A 20,867-nucleotide genomic window follows, 5' to 3' on the forward strand; every position below is an offset into this window, starting at 1 on the left:
GTGAAAATGATTGTGCTTGAATTAACTTCAAAAGAGTATGTTGATTGAGTCATTTCTGCTGGTTTCTCTTTATGTTTTAATCATCTTTTTTTCTTGTTTTCTGTTTGATCCTTTGTCATGTTTTGAGTTTCAGTCTTACAGTGAGATGTGCATTGTTTGGGGACTATGTTAATCAAGTAAATTATTTCCTTGCTTCTGGCTATGTGGAGCAGCCTGTTGTAGTGATTCAACTTGCTAAAGTCAAGTTCTTTAGGGGTAAATTGTTTGTTTTCTGTACATCTCATTGCTACTCTAGGTGTTGTCTCCAATAAACTTTGCTATACTATTTCTGTGTTGCTATGTAGGTCAAGTAGGCCTTCAAAATGTGATGTATGCCACACAAATATTATTTAATCCTGATCTTTCTGAAGTTGTGGAATTCAGGCAGAGGTTAGGATATTTTATTTTGTTGATTTTTATTGTATTCTTTATTTACAACCAATCTGGAATAACAAATACAAGTATTTGCATAATTTTTTTTAGGTATGGTTGAGCAAGGTGTCAATGGTACCCAACCACTGTTTATTGCAAATGAGGGTAAAGTTGTCTCCTTGGAAGATGATTTTATGCGTTTAACTAGAAAATGCACTATTGAAGAGCTTTAAGATAACAATGAGGTTGTTTTCTTTTGAGTTAGTTGTGTTTATATTTATTTTATACACAAATGAACTGAAAAGGAAAATCAAAGAACAATTTCTAGATCTATTTTTTTTCATATTGTTAACAAATTTTGAAATGCCGATTGGATAGGAGGGTTCTTTTATCATTTTTGGTACAATCCAAGGTATTGTTGAGGATGGAGGTTGGTGGTATTCTGCTTGTGTGTGTGGAAAGGGTATCTATCCTCAAAAATGGTACATATTACTGTGATTTTTGTTTGAAGCACATAACTAATGTGACTCCAAGGTCAGAAATTTTGTTCAAAATGTCTTTTCATTTTGTCTTGTGGATTGTTTATAAAAATAATGTTTCTTGGTATTATTTATTCCGAATCATTGTGTTCCTTTTTTTTCTCTGCAGATTTAAAATTAAAGTAACAGTTGAAGATCATAGTGGGGAGGATATTTTCCTTCTCTTTGATTGTGAGGCATCTTATTTGCTTAAGAAATCATGTGCTGACTTGTTTACCGAGGTTCAAAGAGATGCAAGTGTATATTCTTAGTTTTCTTTTGTGTATTGTTCACTTAAGGGATGTGATATGTGTTATTTAAACTCTGTATTTCTTATGTATTATTTTCAAAATAGCTTGTATGTGGGGATACTTATCCTCCTATATTCCAAGAGCTCATTGGAAAGAAGTTACTGCTGAAGGTTGATACCAAAGGTGTGCCACATGATACATTTTATGGCACTTTCCGAGTTAGGAGAATATGTGATGATCCCACCATTATTGCCATGTTTGAGCTTCCCGATTATAATGGTGATGATGAGTCTACTCCAAAAAATATTAGATATACATATAATTATTTTTACATTGTGTAAATTCATGTTTTGTTCCTTTTTTTATTGTGTTGTGGTGAATTTTTCTTACCGTTTTATGTATTTTTAAACTCTTGTGGCATATGAATAGGAGCCTGATTTACACAAATCTGTTCCCTGTGGAGAAGGAGATATTGGTATTAAGAAGGAGTCATCAAAGACTTTTATCAAAAGTGAGAAAGTTGCTAGTGAGTCTTCTGGGATTTTATCTAAAACCCCATTTTTTATAGATTTTTTGGCTGGAAAACAGCCTGCTATTTCCGAAGGGACTGAGTTTGCTTCCTTAATTAATGGTGAACATGGAAATGATGAGAAAACACCCAGCAATGATACTGTTAGTGATGATCTTTCTGCTGAACTGGATATATTGCTTAGCTCACCAGAAAAAGAAACTCAGGTGCTATTATATAATATTTTTTCCCTCTTTCCTATGTGTTGTTTCTAAATGGATTTTGCATTTCTTGAGTGACTTTCATAGCTTTTGTTAATTTCTTTGTGATAGGAGGTGTTGTCCCACGTTATTGATGCACCTTCCCAATATGGAGAGAAGCTTATTCATGAAAATCATGTTGTCTCCTCCAAGGGCAAGAGAAATCTGAATCCCCAATTTCAAGAGGCTGCTGCTGATGCAGATGGGCGTGGGTTCAAGATTGCCAAGGTTAATAGAGTTTGATTTAAGGTGTGGGATTGAGCTGCTGTGTATAGGTGTAGGAACTTTATATAGTATGTCTACAAGTGTTTAGGAAGGCTTATGATTCCAAATACATCGAAATGTAATCATGCTGGCTGGATGGTATTTTGATTTGACCTTTTTAGATTGTGTCCAACAAATAGGATTGTCAGATATAGGAATTTTCCTTTTGTGTTGGCTCGGGTCATCTGCAAACTAGGTCTATTCTCAACTCCTTCTTTTGTAATAGTGACTTTGCTAGGGATTGGACACATTTTCAATGTTGTACCCTCTTTAGGTTTCATACTAGCATATGTAGTCAGATGTTGGGATCCTCCTTATCATAGGAGAGATAGCCATATATAATTGTGTATATCACTATCAGTATTTTAATGAAATGCGGCAGTTCTTATTTTTATTTCTTTATTGTTGTACAACTTTATCTTTTCATGTCAATTAGTTATTGGTGTTGATTATAATACTTTATTTTTTTTATGTTCTGCGTTATCAAAGGTGTGCATGGTTATATAAGTTCTTTGTTGGTGTGTTTCACAAGTTCTCTTTGCAGCCACCCCCCTTTTTTTTTACCTCTTGCTTATAGGAACTTAACAATGTGGATGTCTTTTGGGCAATGAATTAGGGGTAGTTCTTGCGATTTATGTTTCAACCTCTTGTTTTCTTTAGTACGAGTAACAAAGATGTCTCATAATTCTGTTCATGCTAGAGAATATAGGCGAAATTCTTTGAAAAGAAAGCGAACACAAAGTCACCATCGAAATGCAAAAGGTCAGTACTGAATTGACCTTCGTGATATTTTTAGTGTTTTATGTTCCATTTTTCAGTGATTTGATATCTATGGGAGTCTTTTGTAATTTATTTTTGTTTTTTAATGTTTTAGAGGTCCTCGATTCCTCGATGCCTGCTCTCTCTTTGAATGATTATATGGGTAATTTTTTTTGCTCTACCTATATTTTTTTAGTTAATCTTTATGTTTCTAAAAATTTATCTGTTTATTTTATATGTTTCCAATGTTTCTGTTTATTTTTATTTTTTAGAAAATTTAGTTGAGGTGTCTCAGAATGTTAATCAGAGTTCAAATTTTATCTTGTCAGGTATAATAATATCTTTAAATGTTTTATCCTTGTTCAATTTTATTTTTGTTAAATTATATTTTAAGTTCTTTGAATTTATATCTAATAATAGATTGGTTTGTTGATTTATTATTGTTTTTTTACACTGTTATAAAATTCTTTATGGAATCATTTAGATCAGTATATAGGTTTAATTTATATTGTTGTTTCAAACATATACAAGTACTAGAGGTTAATAAATTGTTTAATTAGTGTTTATTCTTGTCTTGGACAATATGAAAAGTTTTTTCGTTATGTGATTGGATTCACGTAATTAGTTAATTAATTAACTTTTCTAGCTAAATAATAGACAAGGGATATTTCTTGAAACTTTCTTAATTTGATGTCATAATCAATAGTTGTATATTAAAGAAAAGTTTAATTATTCTGTCGGTTCCTCTAATTTTTTTTTAATCTTCTATTAGTTCCATATAAATATTTTTTCTTTTAGTTCTGTCTGTGAATTTTTTTTTTTAGTTTTTTCAATTATGCCTCCCTTGATAATGATTCGGTCAATTGTATAATGAGATGTTTACAACAAAGAATATAGTGCATGGATTCAATTAAAAGAAAAAGGAAGCCTTTGTAGCTAATTAAGAAAAAAAATTGTGCAATGACTCAGTTAAAGTAAAAAAAAGATATACGCACTTGGTTAAAAATTTTACAGGATTCTATGGACCAATAGAGGCATTAAAGTCTAAAAAAATACAAAATGATTCTAATAGTGATTTAGCTTATTTAATTGCAACCTAGACAATTAGTATGAGTGATTAAAATAATAAAACAAAGTCTATTCTAACATTAAAAAAAATCAAACGGTTCTTGAATGTGCATTAAGCTTTATTTATATTTAGTTATTTAATAAATCAATGTTAATTCTGATTGGTTTTCATAGTTTATTACATTTTTAATGTTCAATTTGCACGTTGATTATTAAATAATTAATTGATTTCTTATTTCATCATTAATTTTTTTTTTATGTTTGGTTGTCAAATATATATTTACATAAATTTGTGTTATTTTAAATTAAAATGGATGATATAGACCAATTAGAAATATATGATCTTTCGATAAATTCATTCAGTCAAGTTGGTTCTGTTATTGATCATCCTCTGTTCTTACAAAGTGAGATACAAGGTACGCTCTCTTTCTTAAATCATCTATTATTCAAGAATAGTAAAATAGAAATCTTATTTACTTAGTTCTAAAAGATTCCATTGTGCTTCTGTGATGAGATATTATTCAGGCAGTGTAAAATAGAAGTAGTGTTTTCTGATATATTTTTTTGACAAAATTTAAACGATTCAAGTATTTATTATATATTATATCTGTAAGTTAATGGTTTATTCATTTTATGTTGAATCTATTTCATGCCATCTAATTGAGATAAAAATTTTTTTTATTGTTATGCATGTTTTTTTTCGCTTTATCTTTACCAAGTTGTCTTGACGTTGGTGATCCTAACTATGAATGTTCAATCTGTGGGGCGTGTTTCTGGTTATCAAAACGTGTTGAAAGAGACTCTATAGTTAATCGTCCTATTTTTACTGTTTGTTGCTCAAAAGGGAAAATTCAGTTACCTTATCTCCGAAAGCCCCCAGATCTGCTATATAATTTGATTAACGGACATGATAGCAAGAGATTGTATTTTCAAAAAATTATTTGATCTTATAACAATATGTTTGCCTTCACGTCTCTTGGTGGTAAAGTTCTGGATTCAGTGAATGATGGGAGTGGTCCACCGCAGTTTATAATAACTGGTCAAAATTATCATCAGATTGGAAGTTTGCTCCCGGATCCTGGTCAGAAGCCTAAATTTACGCAATTATATATATATATATATATATATATATATATATATATATATATATATATATATATATATATATATATATATATATATATATATATATGACACTCAGCATGAGATAATGCATAGGCAGAGAATCTTTCGGTATGTGTGTTTGAAGTTTTGTTGTTAAATTTTTTTATTTTATTTCCCTAATGTTTTAATGTTATTTGCATTGAAAAATAGGTTTATATCTGTCATTGCATAGTTATATTGTGTTTTATTCCCGTTATAATGCGTTATTAATCATTTCTGACTAATAATGATGTATCAAAACATATCATAATTGTATTATGTGTGGTTTTTAAATATATTTTTGTGGTTAATGTATATTTATTTTAGGCAAACATCTGAGATAGATAAAGAATTGATAACTGAGTTGTTGCAAATGATCGATACTCATAATGTCATAACACAGTCATTTCGAAGAGTCAGAGAATTCTATCAGTGTCATCCATCCGAGATCTTCTCTTTGAAGTTGTATTCGCATAGGAAGGTTGATCGAAGAACTTACAATACTCCCTCTTGTGACGAAGTTGCTGCTCTGATTGTTGGAGATTTTGATTCGTCGGATCATGGTCGTGACATTATTGTTCGATCTACTGCTGGTCAGTTGCAACGTATCTATGAAACTCATGCTCTATATTGGCCTTTATAGTATCCGCTGTTGTTTCCATATGGCGAGGATGATTACTAGTTGAATATTCCTTATCGAGGTCAACAGGAGGGATATGTCCCTGGAAGGAGAACAAGGGTTTCTCTCAGGGAATTCATATGTTTTCGTCTGCAGATTAGGGAGCAAGAAGATGGAATTATTCACAAGTGTAGGCAATTATTTCAACAATTTGTTGTTGACTGTTTCACCATGATTGAGTCCCAGAGGTTGTATGAGATTAGAATGAAGCAAAGTACAATTAGAGGAGAAGTGCTTCAAGGAATAGAAGAGGCTATGCGTCATGGTGATGACGAAGCTTCTTCAATTGGGACACGAGTCATCTTGCCTTCTTCCTTCACTGGTGGTAGACGTTATATGTTTAATCGTTGTCAGGATGCGATGGCAATCTGTAAACATTTTGGCTATCCAAATTTATTCCTTACTATTATGTGTAATCCGAATTGGCCTGAATTTCAGCGATTCACAGAGCGAGAGCGAATTTCCATCGTTGATCGTCTTGATATCTCTTGCTGTGTCTTTCATGCTAAGTTGAAATGTCTGCTAAGCGATTGACAAATGAATTTTTGCCGGTATAGAAATTATCAAATGATCAATCGTAGTATAGTCTAAACCGACGCAAAATCCTTTATCAAACAAATCTACAATCTATATCCGAGAGTACTAGTCTCCCGAGTCGTTCTCCCTTGGAATTGCCAAAGTGTACATCTTATTGATTTAGTAAGCTTTGTTGGAATTCTTTGAAGGTTTTAGCAAGGTAATGAGAAACGAACAATCAATTATCAAAAGACTTGGCTTAGGGTTGGCATTAGAAATTCTATCCTTATAGTCCATTCAATGTTGATAACAATTAGGCCTTGCTTCATTTAGTTATCCCCTAGGTATAGAGGGAGGTCAAATGAAAGCAATCAACTTGAGTCACAAGTCCTAGCATCACCTTATGGGAATCTAGCTTTAGTGCACTCCAAGCCAACTAGCAATCCCTAATTCCAAATCAACTATTGATACAACTATTCAATTTCTTCCAAGGACCAAACCCTATGCCAAGTGTGAGAATTCTACTCCATAGCTAGTGTTGTCATTTTATCAAACATGTGATGAGCAAGAAGGAAAGTCATAGTAAAATGAGAAGAAAAGTCAAATTGAAAGTATTGCAACACAAAGATCTAACAACAAGTCTCAAAGAGTAGCAATGAAAATCCAAAATAGAGATGAAATCCAAAATTACAAAGTTGAATTCTAGATCTATGAGAATTGATCAATTGTATCTACTACTTGAAATTGGAGAAGAAAATATATGACATGAACAAAGTGGAGTGAGAATTGTAATGGATCTCACCAAAAAGTCATTGAAAATTCAGAAATTAGATGAGGATGAACCCTAGTGAAGCTTTGAATCTCCCTCTTCTTCCCCCAAAAAGTGTAACTAACTCTCCTCTCTCCCTAAAAATGTCTAGATCTAGAAAATGAACTAACTAAGTGTCCTTAACCCTTGTTCTTTTGGTCTTCTTAAGCTTTTCCCGCCAAGGTGTTTCTCCAAGAGTGGGATCCTTAACTGCCTCCATGCCTAAGTCACGTGACTTCTTAAAAAATCATATTCGCAAATCGGCGCGCACGCGCAAGGCACGCGCACGCGCCGTTGAGACGTCTTGTAATGTGCGCGGAGGCGTGATGTACGCGTGCGCGCCCATGAAGATCCTGGCTTAGCCGCTTCTCAAGCCGGCTCTTGGCTTTGGCTCCACGTTGCCCTATCCGCGCGGGCGCGTAAGGTGCGCGCACGCGCCCATGCGGAGATTTCCAAAGCTTAATCCTCATGCTTTCTTCCTTTGTACCCGTCTTCCTTCTCTCTTTCGGTCCATTCCTACTCTATATCCTGAAACCACTTAACACACAAGTCACAGCATCGAATGGCATCAAGAGAAGATTAGAAATGTATCCATTTTAGTGCGAAATAAGCATGTTTTCATTCATGAGGCGAAACTAGGAAAGGAATGCAAAATCTTGTATTTTCATATAGAAAGTGTGTGGAATCATTGATAAAACCCCTGAAATCATCACAAGATAAATCCTCAAATTGGGGTTTGTCAACCTCCCCACACTTAGATTCTAGCATGTCCTCATGCTTAGAGAAATGCGAAGAAACACAGAAGACCGAGGGATTGCAAAAGTATAAGACTCATGAAGTGCAACCTACTTATATGCATGCAACTATGACTATGACTAGTGCCACTATCCACTTGGTTGGGAGCAAATTAGCCTTCTTAGGACATATGCGAGCACATGGGATACGATGGTGGTCAAAGCATAGGACTTGCCACTTTCTAAGCATCAAATGCAATATGCGCAACCTTACATGAGGAATGCTCGCGAGAGCCGGGAATCAAAGGATTGAGCATCGAACCCTCGTCGGAAGTGTTTGCACTCCAATCACTCGGTGTTTGGGGTTTATTCTCTCAATTCTCCCCTAATCATGCTTTCCAAGATTTGTTTTTCATCTAACAATCAACAATTATTCAGTGCATGCATACAATTATCATGAGGTCTTTTCCTAGGTTGTAATGGGGTTAGGGTCAAGGTAGGGTCGTATATGGCTAGTGGACTTAGGATTTGAATCTTTGATTAACTTGAACTTTTCCCACCTAACCTATATAATGACCTATACAATTAAGTGCTAACCTAACTACCCATTCCTCACTTTTCCACATACTCATGCATTTTCTTTTCGTTTCACTATACTTATGCATTGATTCCTCTTGAGCTTCACTTTGGGGCATTTTGTCCCCTTTTCATTATTTTTCCTCTTTCTTTTTTTTTCTTTCTTTTTCTATTTTTTTTTCTTTTCTTTTCCATATTGTTTTTCTCAATTTTTTTTTCTATATACAAGAGCGTCAATGCATGAGGTTTTACATTTGATCAATACATGAGTATGTACCCAATTCCCAATATTTTCAATAATAATACAAAATACCCTCTTATTCACCCAATGTCCCAAGGTTCCCACACTTGAATGATACTCACACACACTAGCCTAAGCTAATCAAAGATCCAAATAAGGACTTTTATTGTTTTCCGCTTAAAGGCTTGTAATGTGCTAAATTAAGAACAAAGTGGGTTGATCGCAGGCTCAAATTTGGCTAACAAAGGAAGATAGAAGGTAAGGCCGTTTGGGTGAGTGAGCTAATGAAATGATGGCCTCAATCATATAAATGCATGAATACACTAAATAATGGACATAAAGAATCAAACAAATCAAAGATCACAATCATAGGAGGAGAATAATGCACACAAGAAGGAAAAATAAGTGGTTATAAGATGTAACCACACCATTAGGCTCAAATCTCACAAGCTTGTGTTCTTAGCTCAAAACCATGTTCCAAAATATAATTCTTCATGCAACTTTGGCATCAAAGCATTTAAAATTTGCAATGCCATGGTCGTCCCACAGTGTTGGTTTCCTAAGAGAGAATTTCATTATTCCAACCAAGCAGATTTATCATGCGAATGGTGTCAACTAAAACCTAATCATGCAACCTATTCTAATTTATTCGGATTTATTCAGATGTTACCTACGGAGATCGGTCGGCCGACCTCCCCACACTTAAAACTTAGCACGGTCTCCGTGCTAGAGGTTAGGCGCACTCGGCCGAGTGTGCCACATCCCCAATGCCATTGCTATCTCCGCCTGAAGTTGCGGTGGAGGTGGAGATATCGGGTTCTTCCATAGGTGGGGTGATTACGCTGAGAAGCCTCTTCACATGAGCATAGCGGAATAAGGCAAGCTCGGCGGTGATTGATGACCCATGTGTGCTTGGGAGCACGTAGTGAGCTAGAATTTGGGCCCATGCCGTGGCTTCTTGAGTGAGGTGGCGGACATCTAAACCCTTGGGTCTTCGCTTTATGGTCCCCCGAATCCAATATGCGTCGGGTAAAGCAATGACGCGGAGGATCGCACTCCAATCGAATGCGCGGTCAACGCATGTAGCCAAGACTTCTTGGTAGGCGTCATATGCATCCGTTGACGGTTCAATCCCAAGGACTTCTCGGATGGTTTCCACGGTGACCGACACTTGTTTCCGGCGCACAAATATTGATGTGAGATGAGGTGAGTGGAAGTTGGAGTAGAATTCCACCACCCATGAGAGATTGGCCTCCGTTGGTTGCCTCAAGAGGAATCTCCAATGCCTCCGGTCAATGTGTGGCATCACAATCGGACTGAGGTGAGCCGGTAAGACTAGGAGAGGTTCCGGATGGTAATTCCTTTCAATCATTCTGGAGTAAACAAGTTCGCAGTAACGGTTGGGAAACTTGTTTGAATCCTTAGGAGGGTTGTCCTTCTCTAGAACGTTAACGGGGCCCTTGGTCTTCTTCAGGAGGGGCCTGGCCGTTAGTTCTTGGCGCGCTTTATTGGAAGCTGGCTTCTTGGGGCCTTTCCCGTTGTCCTTTTTGATGACCATCCTGTGGAAGCAAGAAAGGGAAAATATCAAACTCAAAGAAGTGGAGGTACATGAGCTCTATGTGATGAAAAGTAATGCCATAAAATATGGGTATCTTTGTTACATGACAGCTGCAACATGTAACTAGGATAATGTGTGAAGAGCAAAGCAAATTATTTTCATGTGGTGCTAGGGTAGTTTAAGCATGCAAGGAAGAGGCATGAGAAGCACACACCCTTAGGGACCATAATTGGAAGGCAAGCTAAGAAAATGGGAAAGAATGGTTTGTGGAAAGTGGGGATGCACTCAAAAGTGATTGGTTGAGAGGCAAGGTAGTCACAATGAGTCTAAATTTCAAGTGTGCCTTTCATCGAACACTTGGTGTGCATTCTTCAAGTAGTATGTGATTATGTGAAAATGAGAGCAATGTAACATTCCACAATCCATTATTAACGATTATAATGCATATTGATTGCAAGAAAAGTAAGTAACACCATTCATCTATTCATGTAAGTGAGTTTGGGACCTAAGTGCTCATGAAGAACAAAGAAGAAAGAAGGAAGTAACTAGAGAAAGGAGGAAGAGAGAAAGAAAAGAAGAAGGAAGCTACCTAAAAGATGGTGCAACTAAATGAATAAGAACTACAAGAGATTAATGGACTAAGAGGGAGTCTAGTATAATACCTTGTGAGATAGAGAAGGATATGGGAGAAGAAGAGCAATGAAATGAGAATGAAGGGGTGAGTGTGCCCCCTTTTTGTTTAAAGAAGGTGTCGATCACCGGCGCGTGCGCGCGCGGTGCGCGCTCGCGCAGGGAGCGAGGTGGACTAGGGGCGCGCGTGCGCACAGTGCGCGTGCGCGTCTATGCGCTTGGGCTAGTGGCACAGGGGAGGCACAGGGGTGGCATAACTCTCTGGACGAAGTACCAGAGATGGCTTCAGTGCTTGTTGGTGCGCGCGCGCATAGTGCGCGCGCGCGTCCTCGTGGTTGTGCCCCAGGCATGAGAGGGGCCTGGAGGGGGCTCAACTCTCTGTGAAATGGCCCAGAGAGGAGTGCAGAATAAAAGGGCGCGTGCGCGGCTGCGGCGCGCGCGCGCAATTCGTGCTCGCCTTGCATGGACGCGTGCGCGCCAGGTGCGCGCACGCGGCAAAGGTGCTGGGCCGGTGGCTTAGTGTAAGCTTGAGAGTGGCTTAACTCTCTGTGGGATGTACTAGGGGGGTCAGCAAGGCAATCGGCGCGGACGCGCACAGTGCGCTTGCGCGTCGATTGGCAGATTTCGCTCATGTGCGCGGACGCGCCATTTGCGCGCATGCGCAGAGGGGTGGTTTTTTCTAATTTTGCAAATGTTTACACCACTTTTGACATTTCAAACCCTCCCCCATACAGCCACTTAAGCACTATAGCAGGGTATTTTACTTGGTAAACTATCAAGGAAGTCAACAAATGAAGGGGAGTTTTCATTAAAATCTAGCTAACAAACATGAAGTCAAGTGTCTATGTACAAATCGCAAAGGAAGATCTTACCATGGTGGGGTGTCTCCCACCTAGCACTTTTGTTTAACGTCCTTAAGTTGGACTTTCAGTGGCTTATGGTGTTTGTTCAAGAGTTGCATCCCTCAAGAGGAACACTTCAAATTCCTTGGCATTCTTTCTTTGCTCACCATGATACAATTTGAGACGGTGCCCGTTTACCTTGAAGATGTCCGGGTTTGATGGGTGGCGCAAGTGGTAGACTCCATAAGGTTCTACTTTCTCCACTTGGTAGGGCCCATCCCACCTTGATCTAAGCTTTCCGGGTAGTAATCTCAACCTTGAATTGTAGAGAAGGACTAGGTCACCGGGTTGGAATTCTCTTCTCCTAATGTTCTTGTCATGGATGGCTTTCAACTTTTCCTTATAAAGTCTAGAGTTGTCGTAAGCTTCCAATCTCAAACATTCTAGTTCTGCCAATTGAAGCTTTCTCTCTACTCCGGCCCCACCCAAGCTCATATTACACTCCTTTACGGCCCAATAAGCTTTGTGTTCAATCTCCACCGGTAAGTGACATGCTTTACCATATACAAGCCGGAAGGGGCTCATGCCAATGGGTGTCTTGTAAGCCGTTCGATAGGCCCACAGTGCATCGGAGAGTTTAATGCTCCAATCTTTCCTATTCGGCTTTACAATCCTTTCTAACACATGCTTGATTTCCCGGTTAGAGACTTCGGCTTGGCCGTTTGTCTGAGGGTGGTAAGCCGTGGCGACTTTGTGGATGATGCCATATTTTCTCATGAGGCCGTCTATTCTTTTGTTGCAAAAGTGGGATCCTTGGTCACTTATGATTGCTCTTGGGGCGCCAAAGCGACAAATGATATTGTTCCTCACAAAAGAATACACAACATTAGCGTCGTCCGTTCGGGTGGGGATTGCCTCCACCCATTTTGACACATAATCGACGGCTAACAAGATGTAGAGAAAGCCATTGGAATTTGGAAATGGTCCCATGAAGTCGATTCCCCATACGTCAAAAATTTCGCAAAAAAGCATATTTTGTTGGGGAATTTCGTCCTTCTTGGAAATATCTCCAAACCTAATACATTGGGGACAAAATTTGCAATAGAGAGAGGCATCTTTGAGAAGAGTTGGCCACCAAAATCCGCAATCAAGGATTTTTCTTGCCGTTCTTTGGGGCCCGTAGTGACCACCTCCTTCGGAAGCATGGCAAGCGTCCAAGATTGCTTGGAATTCGGTTTGAGGTATGCACCGTCGCATTATTTGGTCCGCTCCACACCTCCACAAATAGGGATCATCCCAAATATAGTATTTGGATTCGCTTTTCAGCTTATCCTTTTTGTTTTTGTCGAGATTGGGAGGGAAAGTGCGTGAAACCAAATAGTTTGCGATTGGGGCATACCAAGGAACCACTTCCGAGATTGCATGCAAGGCGTCTAAAGGAAAGGAATCATTGATAGGAGTGGTGTCGCCTTTTGGGTTTTCGAGGCGGCTTAAATGGTCCGCCACTAGGTTTTGGGAACCGCTCCTATCTTTGATTTCCAAGTCAAATTCTTGTAATAAGAGCACCCAACGAATTAATCTCGGTTTTGATTCCTTTTTTGCCAACAAGTACTTTAGTGCCGCGTGATCCGAATACACTACTACCTTGGAACCAAGAAGATAGGCTCGGAACTTGTCCAAAGCAAAAACAATAGCCAAGAGTTCCTTTTCGGTAGTAGTGTAGTTGGATTGGGCTCCGTCTAATGTTTTGGAAGCATAAGCTATGACATAGGGAATCTTACCCTCGCGTTGTGCTAACGCGGCTCCTATCGCATAGTTCGAAGCATCACACATGATTTCAAAGGGTTGAATCCAATTGGGTCCTCGTACAATAGGGGCTTGTGTCAATGCTACCTTGAGTTTGTCATATGCTTCCATACATTCCTTGCTCATCTCAAATTCGGTGTCTTTTTGTAGTAATCGAGAGAGAGGTAAGGCCACCTTGCTAAAGTCCTTGATGAATCTCCGGTAGAATCCTGCATGTCCAAGGAAAGAACGGACTTCCCTCTCGGAGGAGGGGTAAGGTAAACTGGATATGACATTTATCTTTGCCGGATCTACGGAGATGCCTTCCTTTGATACTATGTGTCCCAAAACAATGCCTTGTTTGACCATGAAATGACATTTTTCAAAATTTAAGACAAAGTTTATTTTGGTGCATCTTTCTAAGACTTTTTCAAGGTTACCTAAGCAATGCTCAAATGATTCACCATACACACTAAAATCATCCATGAAAACTTCCATCGATTGCTCTAGAAAGTCCGCAAATAGGCTCATCATGCATCTTTGAAACGTTGCCGGTGCATTGCATAGGCCAAATGGCATACGCTTGTAAGCATACGTTCCAAAGGGGCAAGTAAATGTGGTTTTTTCTTGGTCTTCTAGAGCAATATGAATTTGGAAGTATCCGGAGTAGCCATCAAGAAAACAATAGTATGATTTACCGGCTAACCGATCAAGCATTTGATCGATAAACGGTAGTGGAAAGTGATCTTTTCTTGTGGCCGCATTCAATCTTCGGTAGTCTATGCATACTCTCCAAGAATTCTGCACTCTTGTTGCTATAAGTTCACCACTTTCGTTTTTGATTGTTGTCACTCCGGACTTCTTTGGCACTACTTGGACTGGGCTTACCCATTCACTATCCGAGATAGGATAGATGATGTCCGCTTCAAGTAGCTTAGTGACTTCTTTCTTTACCACCTCAAGAATGGTTGGGTTAAGTCTCCTTTGAGGTTGTCGGACCGGTCTTGCTCCTTCTTCAAGAAATATGCGGTGCTCGCATACTTGGGGGCTTATTCCCACTAAATCCGCCAAACTCCACCCAATTGCCCTTTTGTTTTTCCTCAATACATCAAGCAATTTTTCTTCTTGTTGAGGAGTTAACTCTTGTGCAATTATCACGGGTAGCTTTTGGGCTTCATCAAGGTATGAATACCTTAAGTGAGGTGGTAGTGGCTTCAATTCCATCTTCTTGTCATTCATTGAAGTTTGAGTTTCCGGATAGTTTGTATGATGTGTAGTATTTAGTTCGCTTGACTTTTCATTTGCTTCGTCGACCATGCACTTCTCATCTAGTCTTGCAAGATGCACTTCGGCTACTATGTTGTCGATTGGGTCGCACCGAAATAGGGAGTGGTTCTCCGGTGGATGCTTCATTGCTTCCTCTAGGATAAAGCTTACAATTCTCCCATCTATTTCAAATGAGTAGTTCCCCGAGTAAGCATCAAGCTTAAATCTAGAAGTCCTCAAGAATGGCCTTCCAAGTAGGATAGATGATGCTCTCTCGGTTTCGCTTGACGGCATTTCAAGGACATAGAAGTCAATCGGAAACACCAACCCTTTTATATTCACCAATACATCTTCCGCAACACCCGCTACGGTTATTATGCTTTTATCCGCTAGGACAAATCTTGCCGTCGATCTTTTTAGTGGGGGCAAGTTCAATACCCGATAAACGGAGAGCGGCATGATGCTAACACATGCTCCGAGGTCACACATACAATCTCTAATTGAACTCCATTGACGGTGCAAGTGACCATACAAGGGCCCGGGTCATCACACTTCTCCGGTAATGTTCCCATCAAAGCGGAAATAGAACTCCCCAATGGGATGGTTTCCAATTCAAGAATTCTATCCTTGTTTATGCATAAATCCTTGAGGAATTTGACATATCTAGGAACTTGATGGATGGCATCAAAGAGGGGGATGGTTACCTCAACTTTCTTGAACATTTCTACCATTTTGGGCTCGAGTTCCATGCGCTTTTTAGCTTTCTTTGCAAGTGTTGGAAATGGAAGTGGTTGAGCAATTTCTTCTTCCAAGGTTCTTTTGGCCTTGGTTGTCTCTCTTGTTGGTTGGGCTTCATCCTCAACTATGGCTTGTGGTGTCTCCTCTTCCACTACCTCTTCTATATCTATTCTCTCTTCCCCTTGGGCGGTTGTGATAGGACTTGGGTCCTTTGCTTCCTTCTCTTTTAGTTGTGTACCGGATCTAAGGGTGATGGCGTTGATGCCCCCTTTTGGATTTGGTTGAGGTTGAGAGGGAATGACACTTTGGATTGGGGGTTGAGGAGTGGGGGTCGATGGTGTGTCCATGCGTGCAAGAAGAGCTTGTAGTGTAGAGGTGAGGCCGGTGAGGCCGGAAGCAAGTGTGTTTTGTAATTCCTTTTGGCCTTGGATAATGGTCCGGAGTGTTTCGTCTTGGTTGGAGGGGGTGGTTGCATATGTGAGTTGAGGAGTTTGTGATTGGTTGGGTGGTGGTCTTTGATGTGGTGGTTGATATGTTTGGTAGTTTCTTTGTGGGTTTTGTTGATTGTATGGTTGATTTTGTAAGTTGTATGGTCGGTTTTGTGAGAAATTTTGCGGGTTGTTATTCCATCTTTGACCTCCTCCATTGTTGTTGTTGTCCCTATTCCCTTGTTGGTGATTGTCTTTCCAATTTTGATTATTGTGTCCACTTCCTTGGTTGTAGCCTCCTCCTTGATAAGGGTGTCCTTGGTTAGGATTACCTCCTTGGTAGTACCCTTGATTGGGGTGGTCATAGAAATTATGGGTAGCCGCCAAGGTGTTGTCTTCTTGAAGGCTTGGGCACTCATCCGTGTGGTGAGAGTAGCAAGAGCAAATGCCACATACTCTTTGAGGGACCAATTGTTGGTTGTGTTGTTGAGGTGGTGGAGGGTGTTGTTGATATGATTGAGGTTGTTGTGGTTGTTGTTGGTTCAATTGGAGTTGCCTCAAGACGGATGTCATCTCATTCAAGGATTGAGTTAGAGCGGTGGCTTCACTACTAGTTGATACCTCGTTCACGGTCCTTGGACGGTTGACTCTTCGCCTCATATGTTGATTGGATTCGGCTAAGTCAATAATAAGTTGCCATGCCTCCTCCGCGGTTTTATATTTGGACAAAGAACCATTGCTAGAGGTGTCCAAGAGGGTTCTATCTTGCTCTCGCATCCCTTGACATATGTATCCAAGCAATACTTGAGTGTCGAGCATGTGATTAGGGCATGCATCTAGTAGTTTGCGAAACCGTTCCCAATACTCATAGAGTGGTTCCGTCTCACCTTGCACAATACAAGACATTTCCTTCCTTAACCTATCCATCTTTTCCGGGGGCAAGAATTTATCCAAGAACCCCCTTCTAAGTAGGTCCCAATCGGAGGTAACTTCACTAGAGAGAGTGTAGAACCATTCTTTGGCCTTGTCCTCAAGAGAGAAAGGGAAAGCAAACAACCATATAGCAACTTCATCGGACCCTTCCCGTCTAGTGGTCGAGCATATGCGATGGAAGTCCTTGAGATGTCGAATAGGGTCTTGTGCGGGAAGTCCGTGAAACTTGGGTAGGAGGTTGATCAAAGCGGTCTTCAATTCAAAGTTCGCATTCAAATTGGGGTGAGTTACATGAAGGGGTTGAAGGACATAATCCGGTGCACCCGCTTCCTTGATGGTAACTCTCCTTGGAGCGTCCATGGTATTAGTACCTAAAACAAAAGAAGAATTGTTAGTGAGTTTGCTGGGAGTATGATTAATGCCTTCTTTGAGTGACGGTTCAATGTTCACTTCTAGTAAGGTGGTTGAGGTGGTGAAAACCTCTTCACCTTTTCCAAATCTTAACCGCCTCCGAGCTTGTCTAATATGAAACAAAGTTCGTTCTATTTTCGGATCAAAAGGGATTAAGCTCGGATTCGGTTGTGAACGCGTCATGCAATGAAGGGGAAATGGGATTCATTGTAACGATGAGGAGTTAGTCAATTGCGTAGTATACAATGAAGTGCAACTATGTACATATATACACACTTAATCCAAAACAATAACATGGCACACTAAGCATTTCCCCGGCAACGGCGCCATTTTGACAAATGAATTTTTGCCGGTATAGAAATTATCAAATGATCAATCGTAGTATAGTCTAAACCGACGCAAAATCCTTTATCAAACAAATCTACAATCTATATCCGAGAGTACTAGTCTCCCGAGTCGTTCTCCCTTGGAATTGCCAAAGTGTACATCTTATTGATTTAGTTAGCTTTGTTGGAATTCTTTGAAGGTTTTAGCAAGGTAATGAGAAACGAACAATCAATTATCAAAAGACTTGGCTTAGGGTTGGCATTAGAAATTCTATCCTTATAGTCCATTCAATGTTGATAACAATTAGGCCTTGCTTCATTTAGTTATCCCCTAGGTATAGAGGGAGGTCAAATGAAAGCAATCAACTTGAGTCACAAGTCCTAGCATCACCTTATGGGAATCTAGCTTTAGTGCACTCCAAGCCAACTAGCAATCCCTAATTCCAAATCAACTATTGATACAACTATTCAATTTCTTCCAAGGACCAAACCCTATGCCAAGTGTGAGAATTCTACTCCATAGCTAGTATTGTCATTTTATCAAACATGTGATGAGCAAGAAGGAAAGTCATAGTAAAATGAGAAGAAAAGTCAAATTGAAAGTATTGCACCACAAAGATCTAACAACAAGTCTCAAAGAGTAGCAATGAAAATCCAAAATAGAGATGAAATCCAAAATTACAAAGTTGAATTCTAGATCTATGAGAATTGATCAATTGTATTTACTACTTGAAATTAGAGAAGAAAATCTATGACATGAACAAAGTGGAGTGAGAATTGTAATGGATCTCACCAAAAAGTCATTGAAAATTCAGAAATTAGATGAGGATGAACCCTAGTGAAGCTTTGAATCTCCCTCTTCTTCCCCCAAAAAGTGTAACTAACTCTCCTCTCTCCCTAAAAATGTCTAGATCTAGAAAATGAACTAACTAAGTGTCCTTAACCCTTGTTCCTTTGGTCTTCTTAAGCTTTTCCCGCCAAGGTGTTTCTCCAAGAGTGGGATCCTTAACTGCCTCCATGCCTAAGTCACGTGACTTCTTAAAAAATCATATTCGCAAATCGGCGCGCACGCGCAAGGCACGCGCACGCGCCGTTGAGACGTCTTGTAATGTGCGCGGAGGCGTGATGTACGCGTGCGCGCCCATGAAGATCCTGGCTTAGCCGCTTCTCAAGCCGGCTCTTGGCTTTGGCTCCACGTTGCCCTATCCGCGCGGGCGCGCAAGGTGCGCGCACGCGCCCATGCGGAGATTTCCAAAGCTTAATCCTCATGCTTTCTTCCTTTGTACCCGTCTTCCTTCTCTCTTTCGGTCCATTCCTACTCTATATCCTGAAACCACTTAACACACAAGTCACGACATCGAATGGCATCAAGAGAAGATTAGAAATGTATCCATTTTAGTGCGAAATAAGCATGTTTTCATTCATGAGGCGAAACTAGGAAAGGAATGCAAAATCTTGTATTTTCATATATAAAGTGTGTGGAATCATTGATAAAACCCCTGAAATCATCACAAGATAAATCCTCAAATTGGGGTTTGTCAGCGATCTGAAGGAAGGTGTGTTTTTTGGTCCACTTAGCGCAGGTATGTTATTTCTCGGTTGGCATTTTAATTTTTGTCTGTTGTCCTCGGACATGTAGTTGTCTGACTTCTAAATGATGTTTTTGTATTTTTTAGGTATGTATACTATTGAGTTCCAAAAAAGAGGTCTACCACATGCACATATGTTACTATGGCTTAACGCGGAAAGCAACTTACAAAGTATTGAAATTGTTGATGAATTCATCTGTGCCGAGCTACCTAATCCCCTCAAATTTCCAGCTCTTTATACTGTTGTCACCAAGTACATGATCCATGGTCCCTGCGGTCGACTTAGATCGAGTTCTCCTTGCATGAAAGATGGTAAGTGCTCAAAATTTTATCCGAAAAGATTCGTTGACCAAACAAGCTTTGATGAAGATGGCTATCCGATATATAGACGTCGTAATATGGGTGTGACAGTGAAGATCAACGACGTTGATATTGACAACAGGTTTGTTGTGCCTTATAATCCACTGCTGTTAATGAAATATCAAGCTCACATAAATCTTGAGTTCTGTAACAAGTCAAACGTCATCAAGTATCTTTTTAAGTATATCAATAAGGGTCCGGATCGGGTGACTGCAACTGTTGGAGAAATATATCATGTTGGTGAATCTTCTCAGGTGGTTGATGAGATCAAGCAGTATTATGATTATCGTTATTTATCATCGTCTAAATCCATGTGGAGAATTTTTGCTTATGATATTCATCATAGATGGCCGTCAGTACAGAGGTTGACTTTTCACTTGCCGAACCAGCAACATGTTATATTCGATGATGCTGATATCACTATTCATGTTTATTTGCGCAACAAAGATTTGCTGACGATGTTTACGGGTTGGATAATGGCCAACAGGCGGTTCCCGGATGGGTGATCTTTAACATATGTTGAATATCCAGGCAAATTTGTCTATTGTTCGAACAGTAGGGAGTGGAAGCCGAGAAAGAGGGGATTCTTAATTGGAAGATTGAGTTTTGCTCATCCCTCATCTAGTGAACTTTTCTATATGCGGATGCTTTTGAACGTGCAGAGAGGTTGTACCAGTTTTCGAAGTATAAGTACCGTGAATGGTGTTACTTACGATACATTTTAGGAGACATGTTCTGCCATGGGATTCTTGATAGATGATAAAGAGTATGTTTCTGCTATTAAGAAAGTCACCGAGGTAGCGTCCGTTGCACAGCTAAGGAGGCTTTTTGTGATGTTGTTACTATCTGGTTCCATGGGAAGGCCTCTGTCAGTTTGGGAACAAACTTGGGCTTATTTGTCTGATGATATTCTTTATCGCAGAAGGCATGAGCTGCAATATCCCAGTAAGAATTTTGTTCATGATGAATTTATTATATGACAAGCAGGCACACACGGACACAGATAGTGCAGAAATGATATTATCGTGCTAATATTTATTAATTATCGTTAAACGTAGATCTAACAATGAGTCAGGATGAGTTGCAAACATTTTGTTTGTTGGAGATTGAGAAACTATTGCAGAGTAATGAAAAATCATTGAAAAATTATGCTGGCATGCCGGTTCTTAATAACTCTTTAGTCTCTCAATTTAGCAACTTGATGCTGTTGCGTGAGTTGCAGTATGATACTGTTTCTTTGACTCGTGAGCATGATACAAATGTCT

The 20,867-nt window shown here is 39.4% G+C and overlaps 1 protein-coding gene across 1 annotated transcript; it reads left to right on the forward strand.

The window, feature by feature from the left end:
- Nucleotides 1–4,996: 4,996 nt before the first annotated feature.
- On the forward strand, nt 4,997–20,108 carry LOC112769482 (uncharacterized). The gene is made up of 5 exons (XM_025813995.1): nt 4,997–5,120; nt 5,354–5,405; nt 5,510–5,775; nt 5,884–6,378; nt 19,330–20,108. Exons 1-5 carry the CDS (start codon nt 4,997–4,999, stop codon nt 20,106–20,108), a joined length of 1,716 nt encoding a protein of 571 aa, XP_025669780.1.
- Nucleotides 20,109–20,867: the final 759 nt, after the last annotated feature.

Source organism: Arachis hypogaea, chromosome 18, assembly GCF_003086295.3.
Source record: "Arachis hypogaea cultivar Tifrunner chromosome 18, arahy.Tifrunner.gnm2.J5K5, whole genome shotgun sequence".
Lineage (NCBI taxonomy): Eukaryota > Viridiplantae > Streptophyta > Magnoliopsida > Fabales > Fabaceae > Arachis > Arachis hypogaea.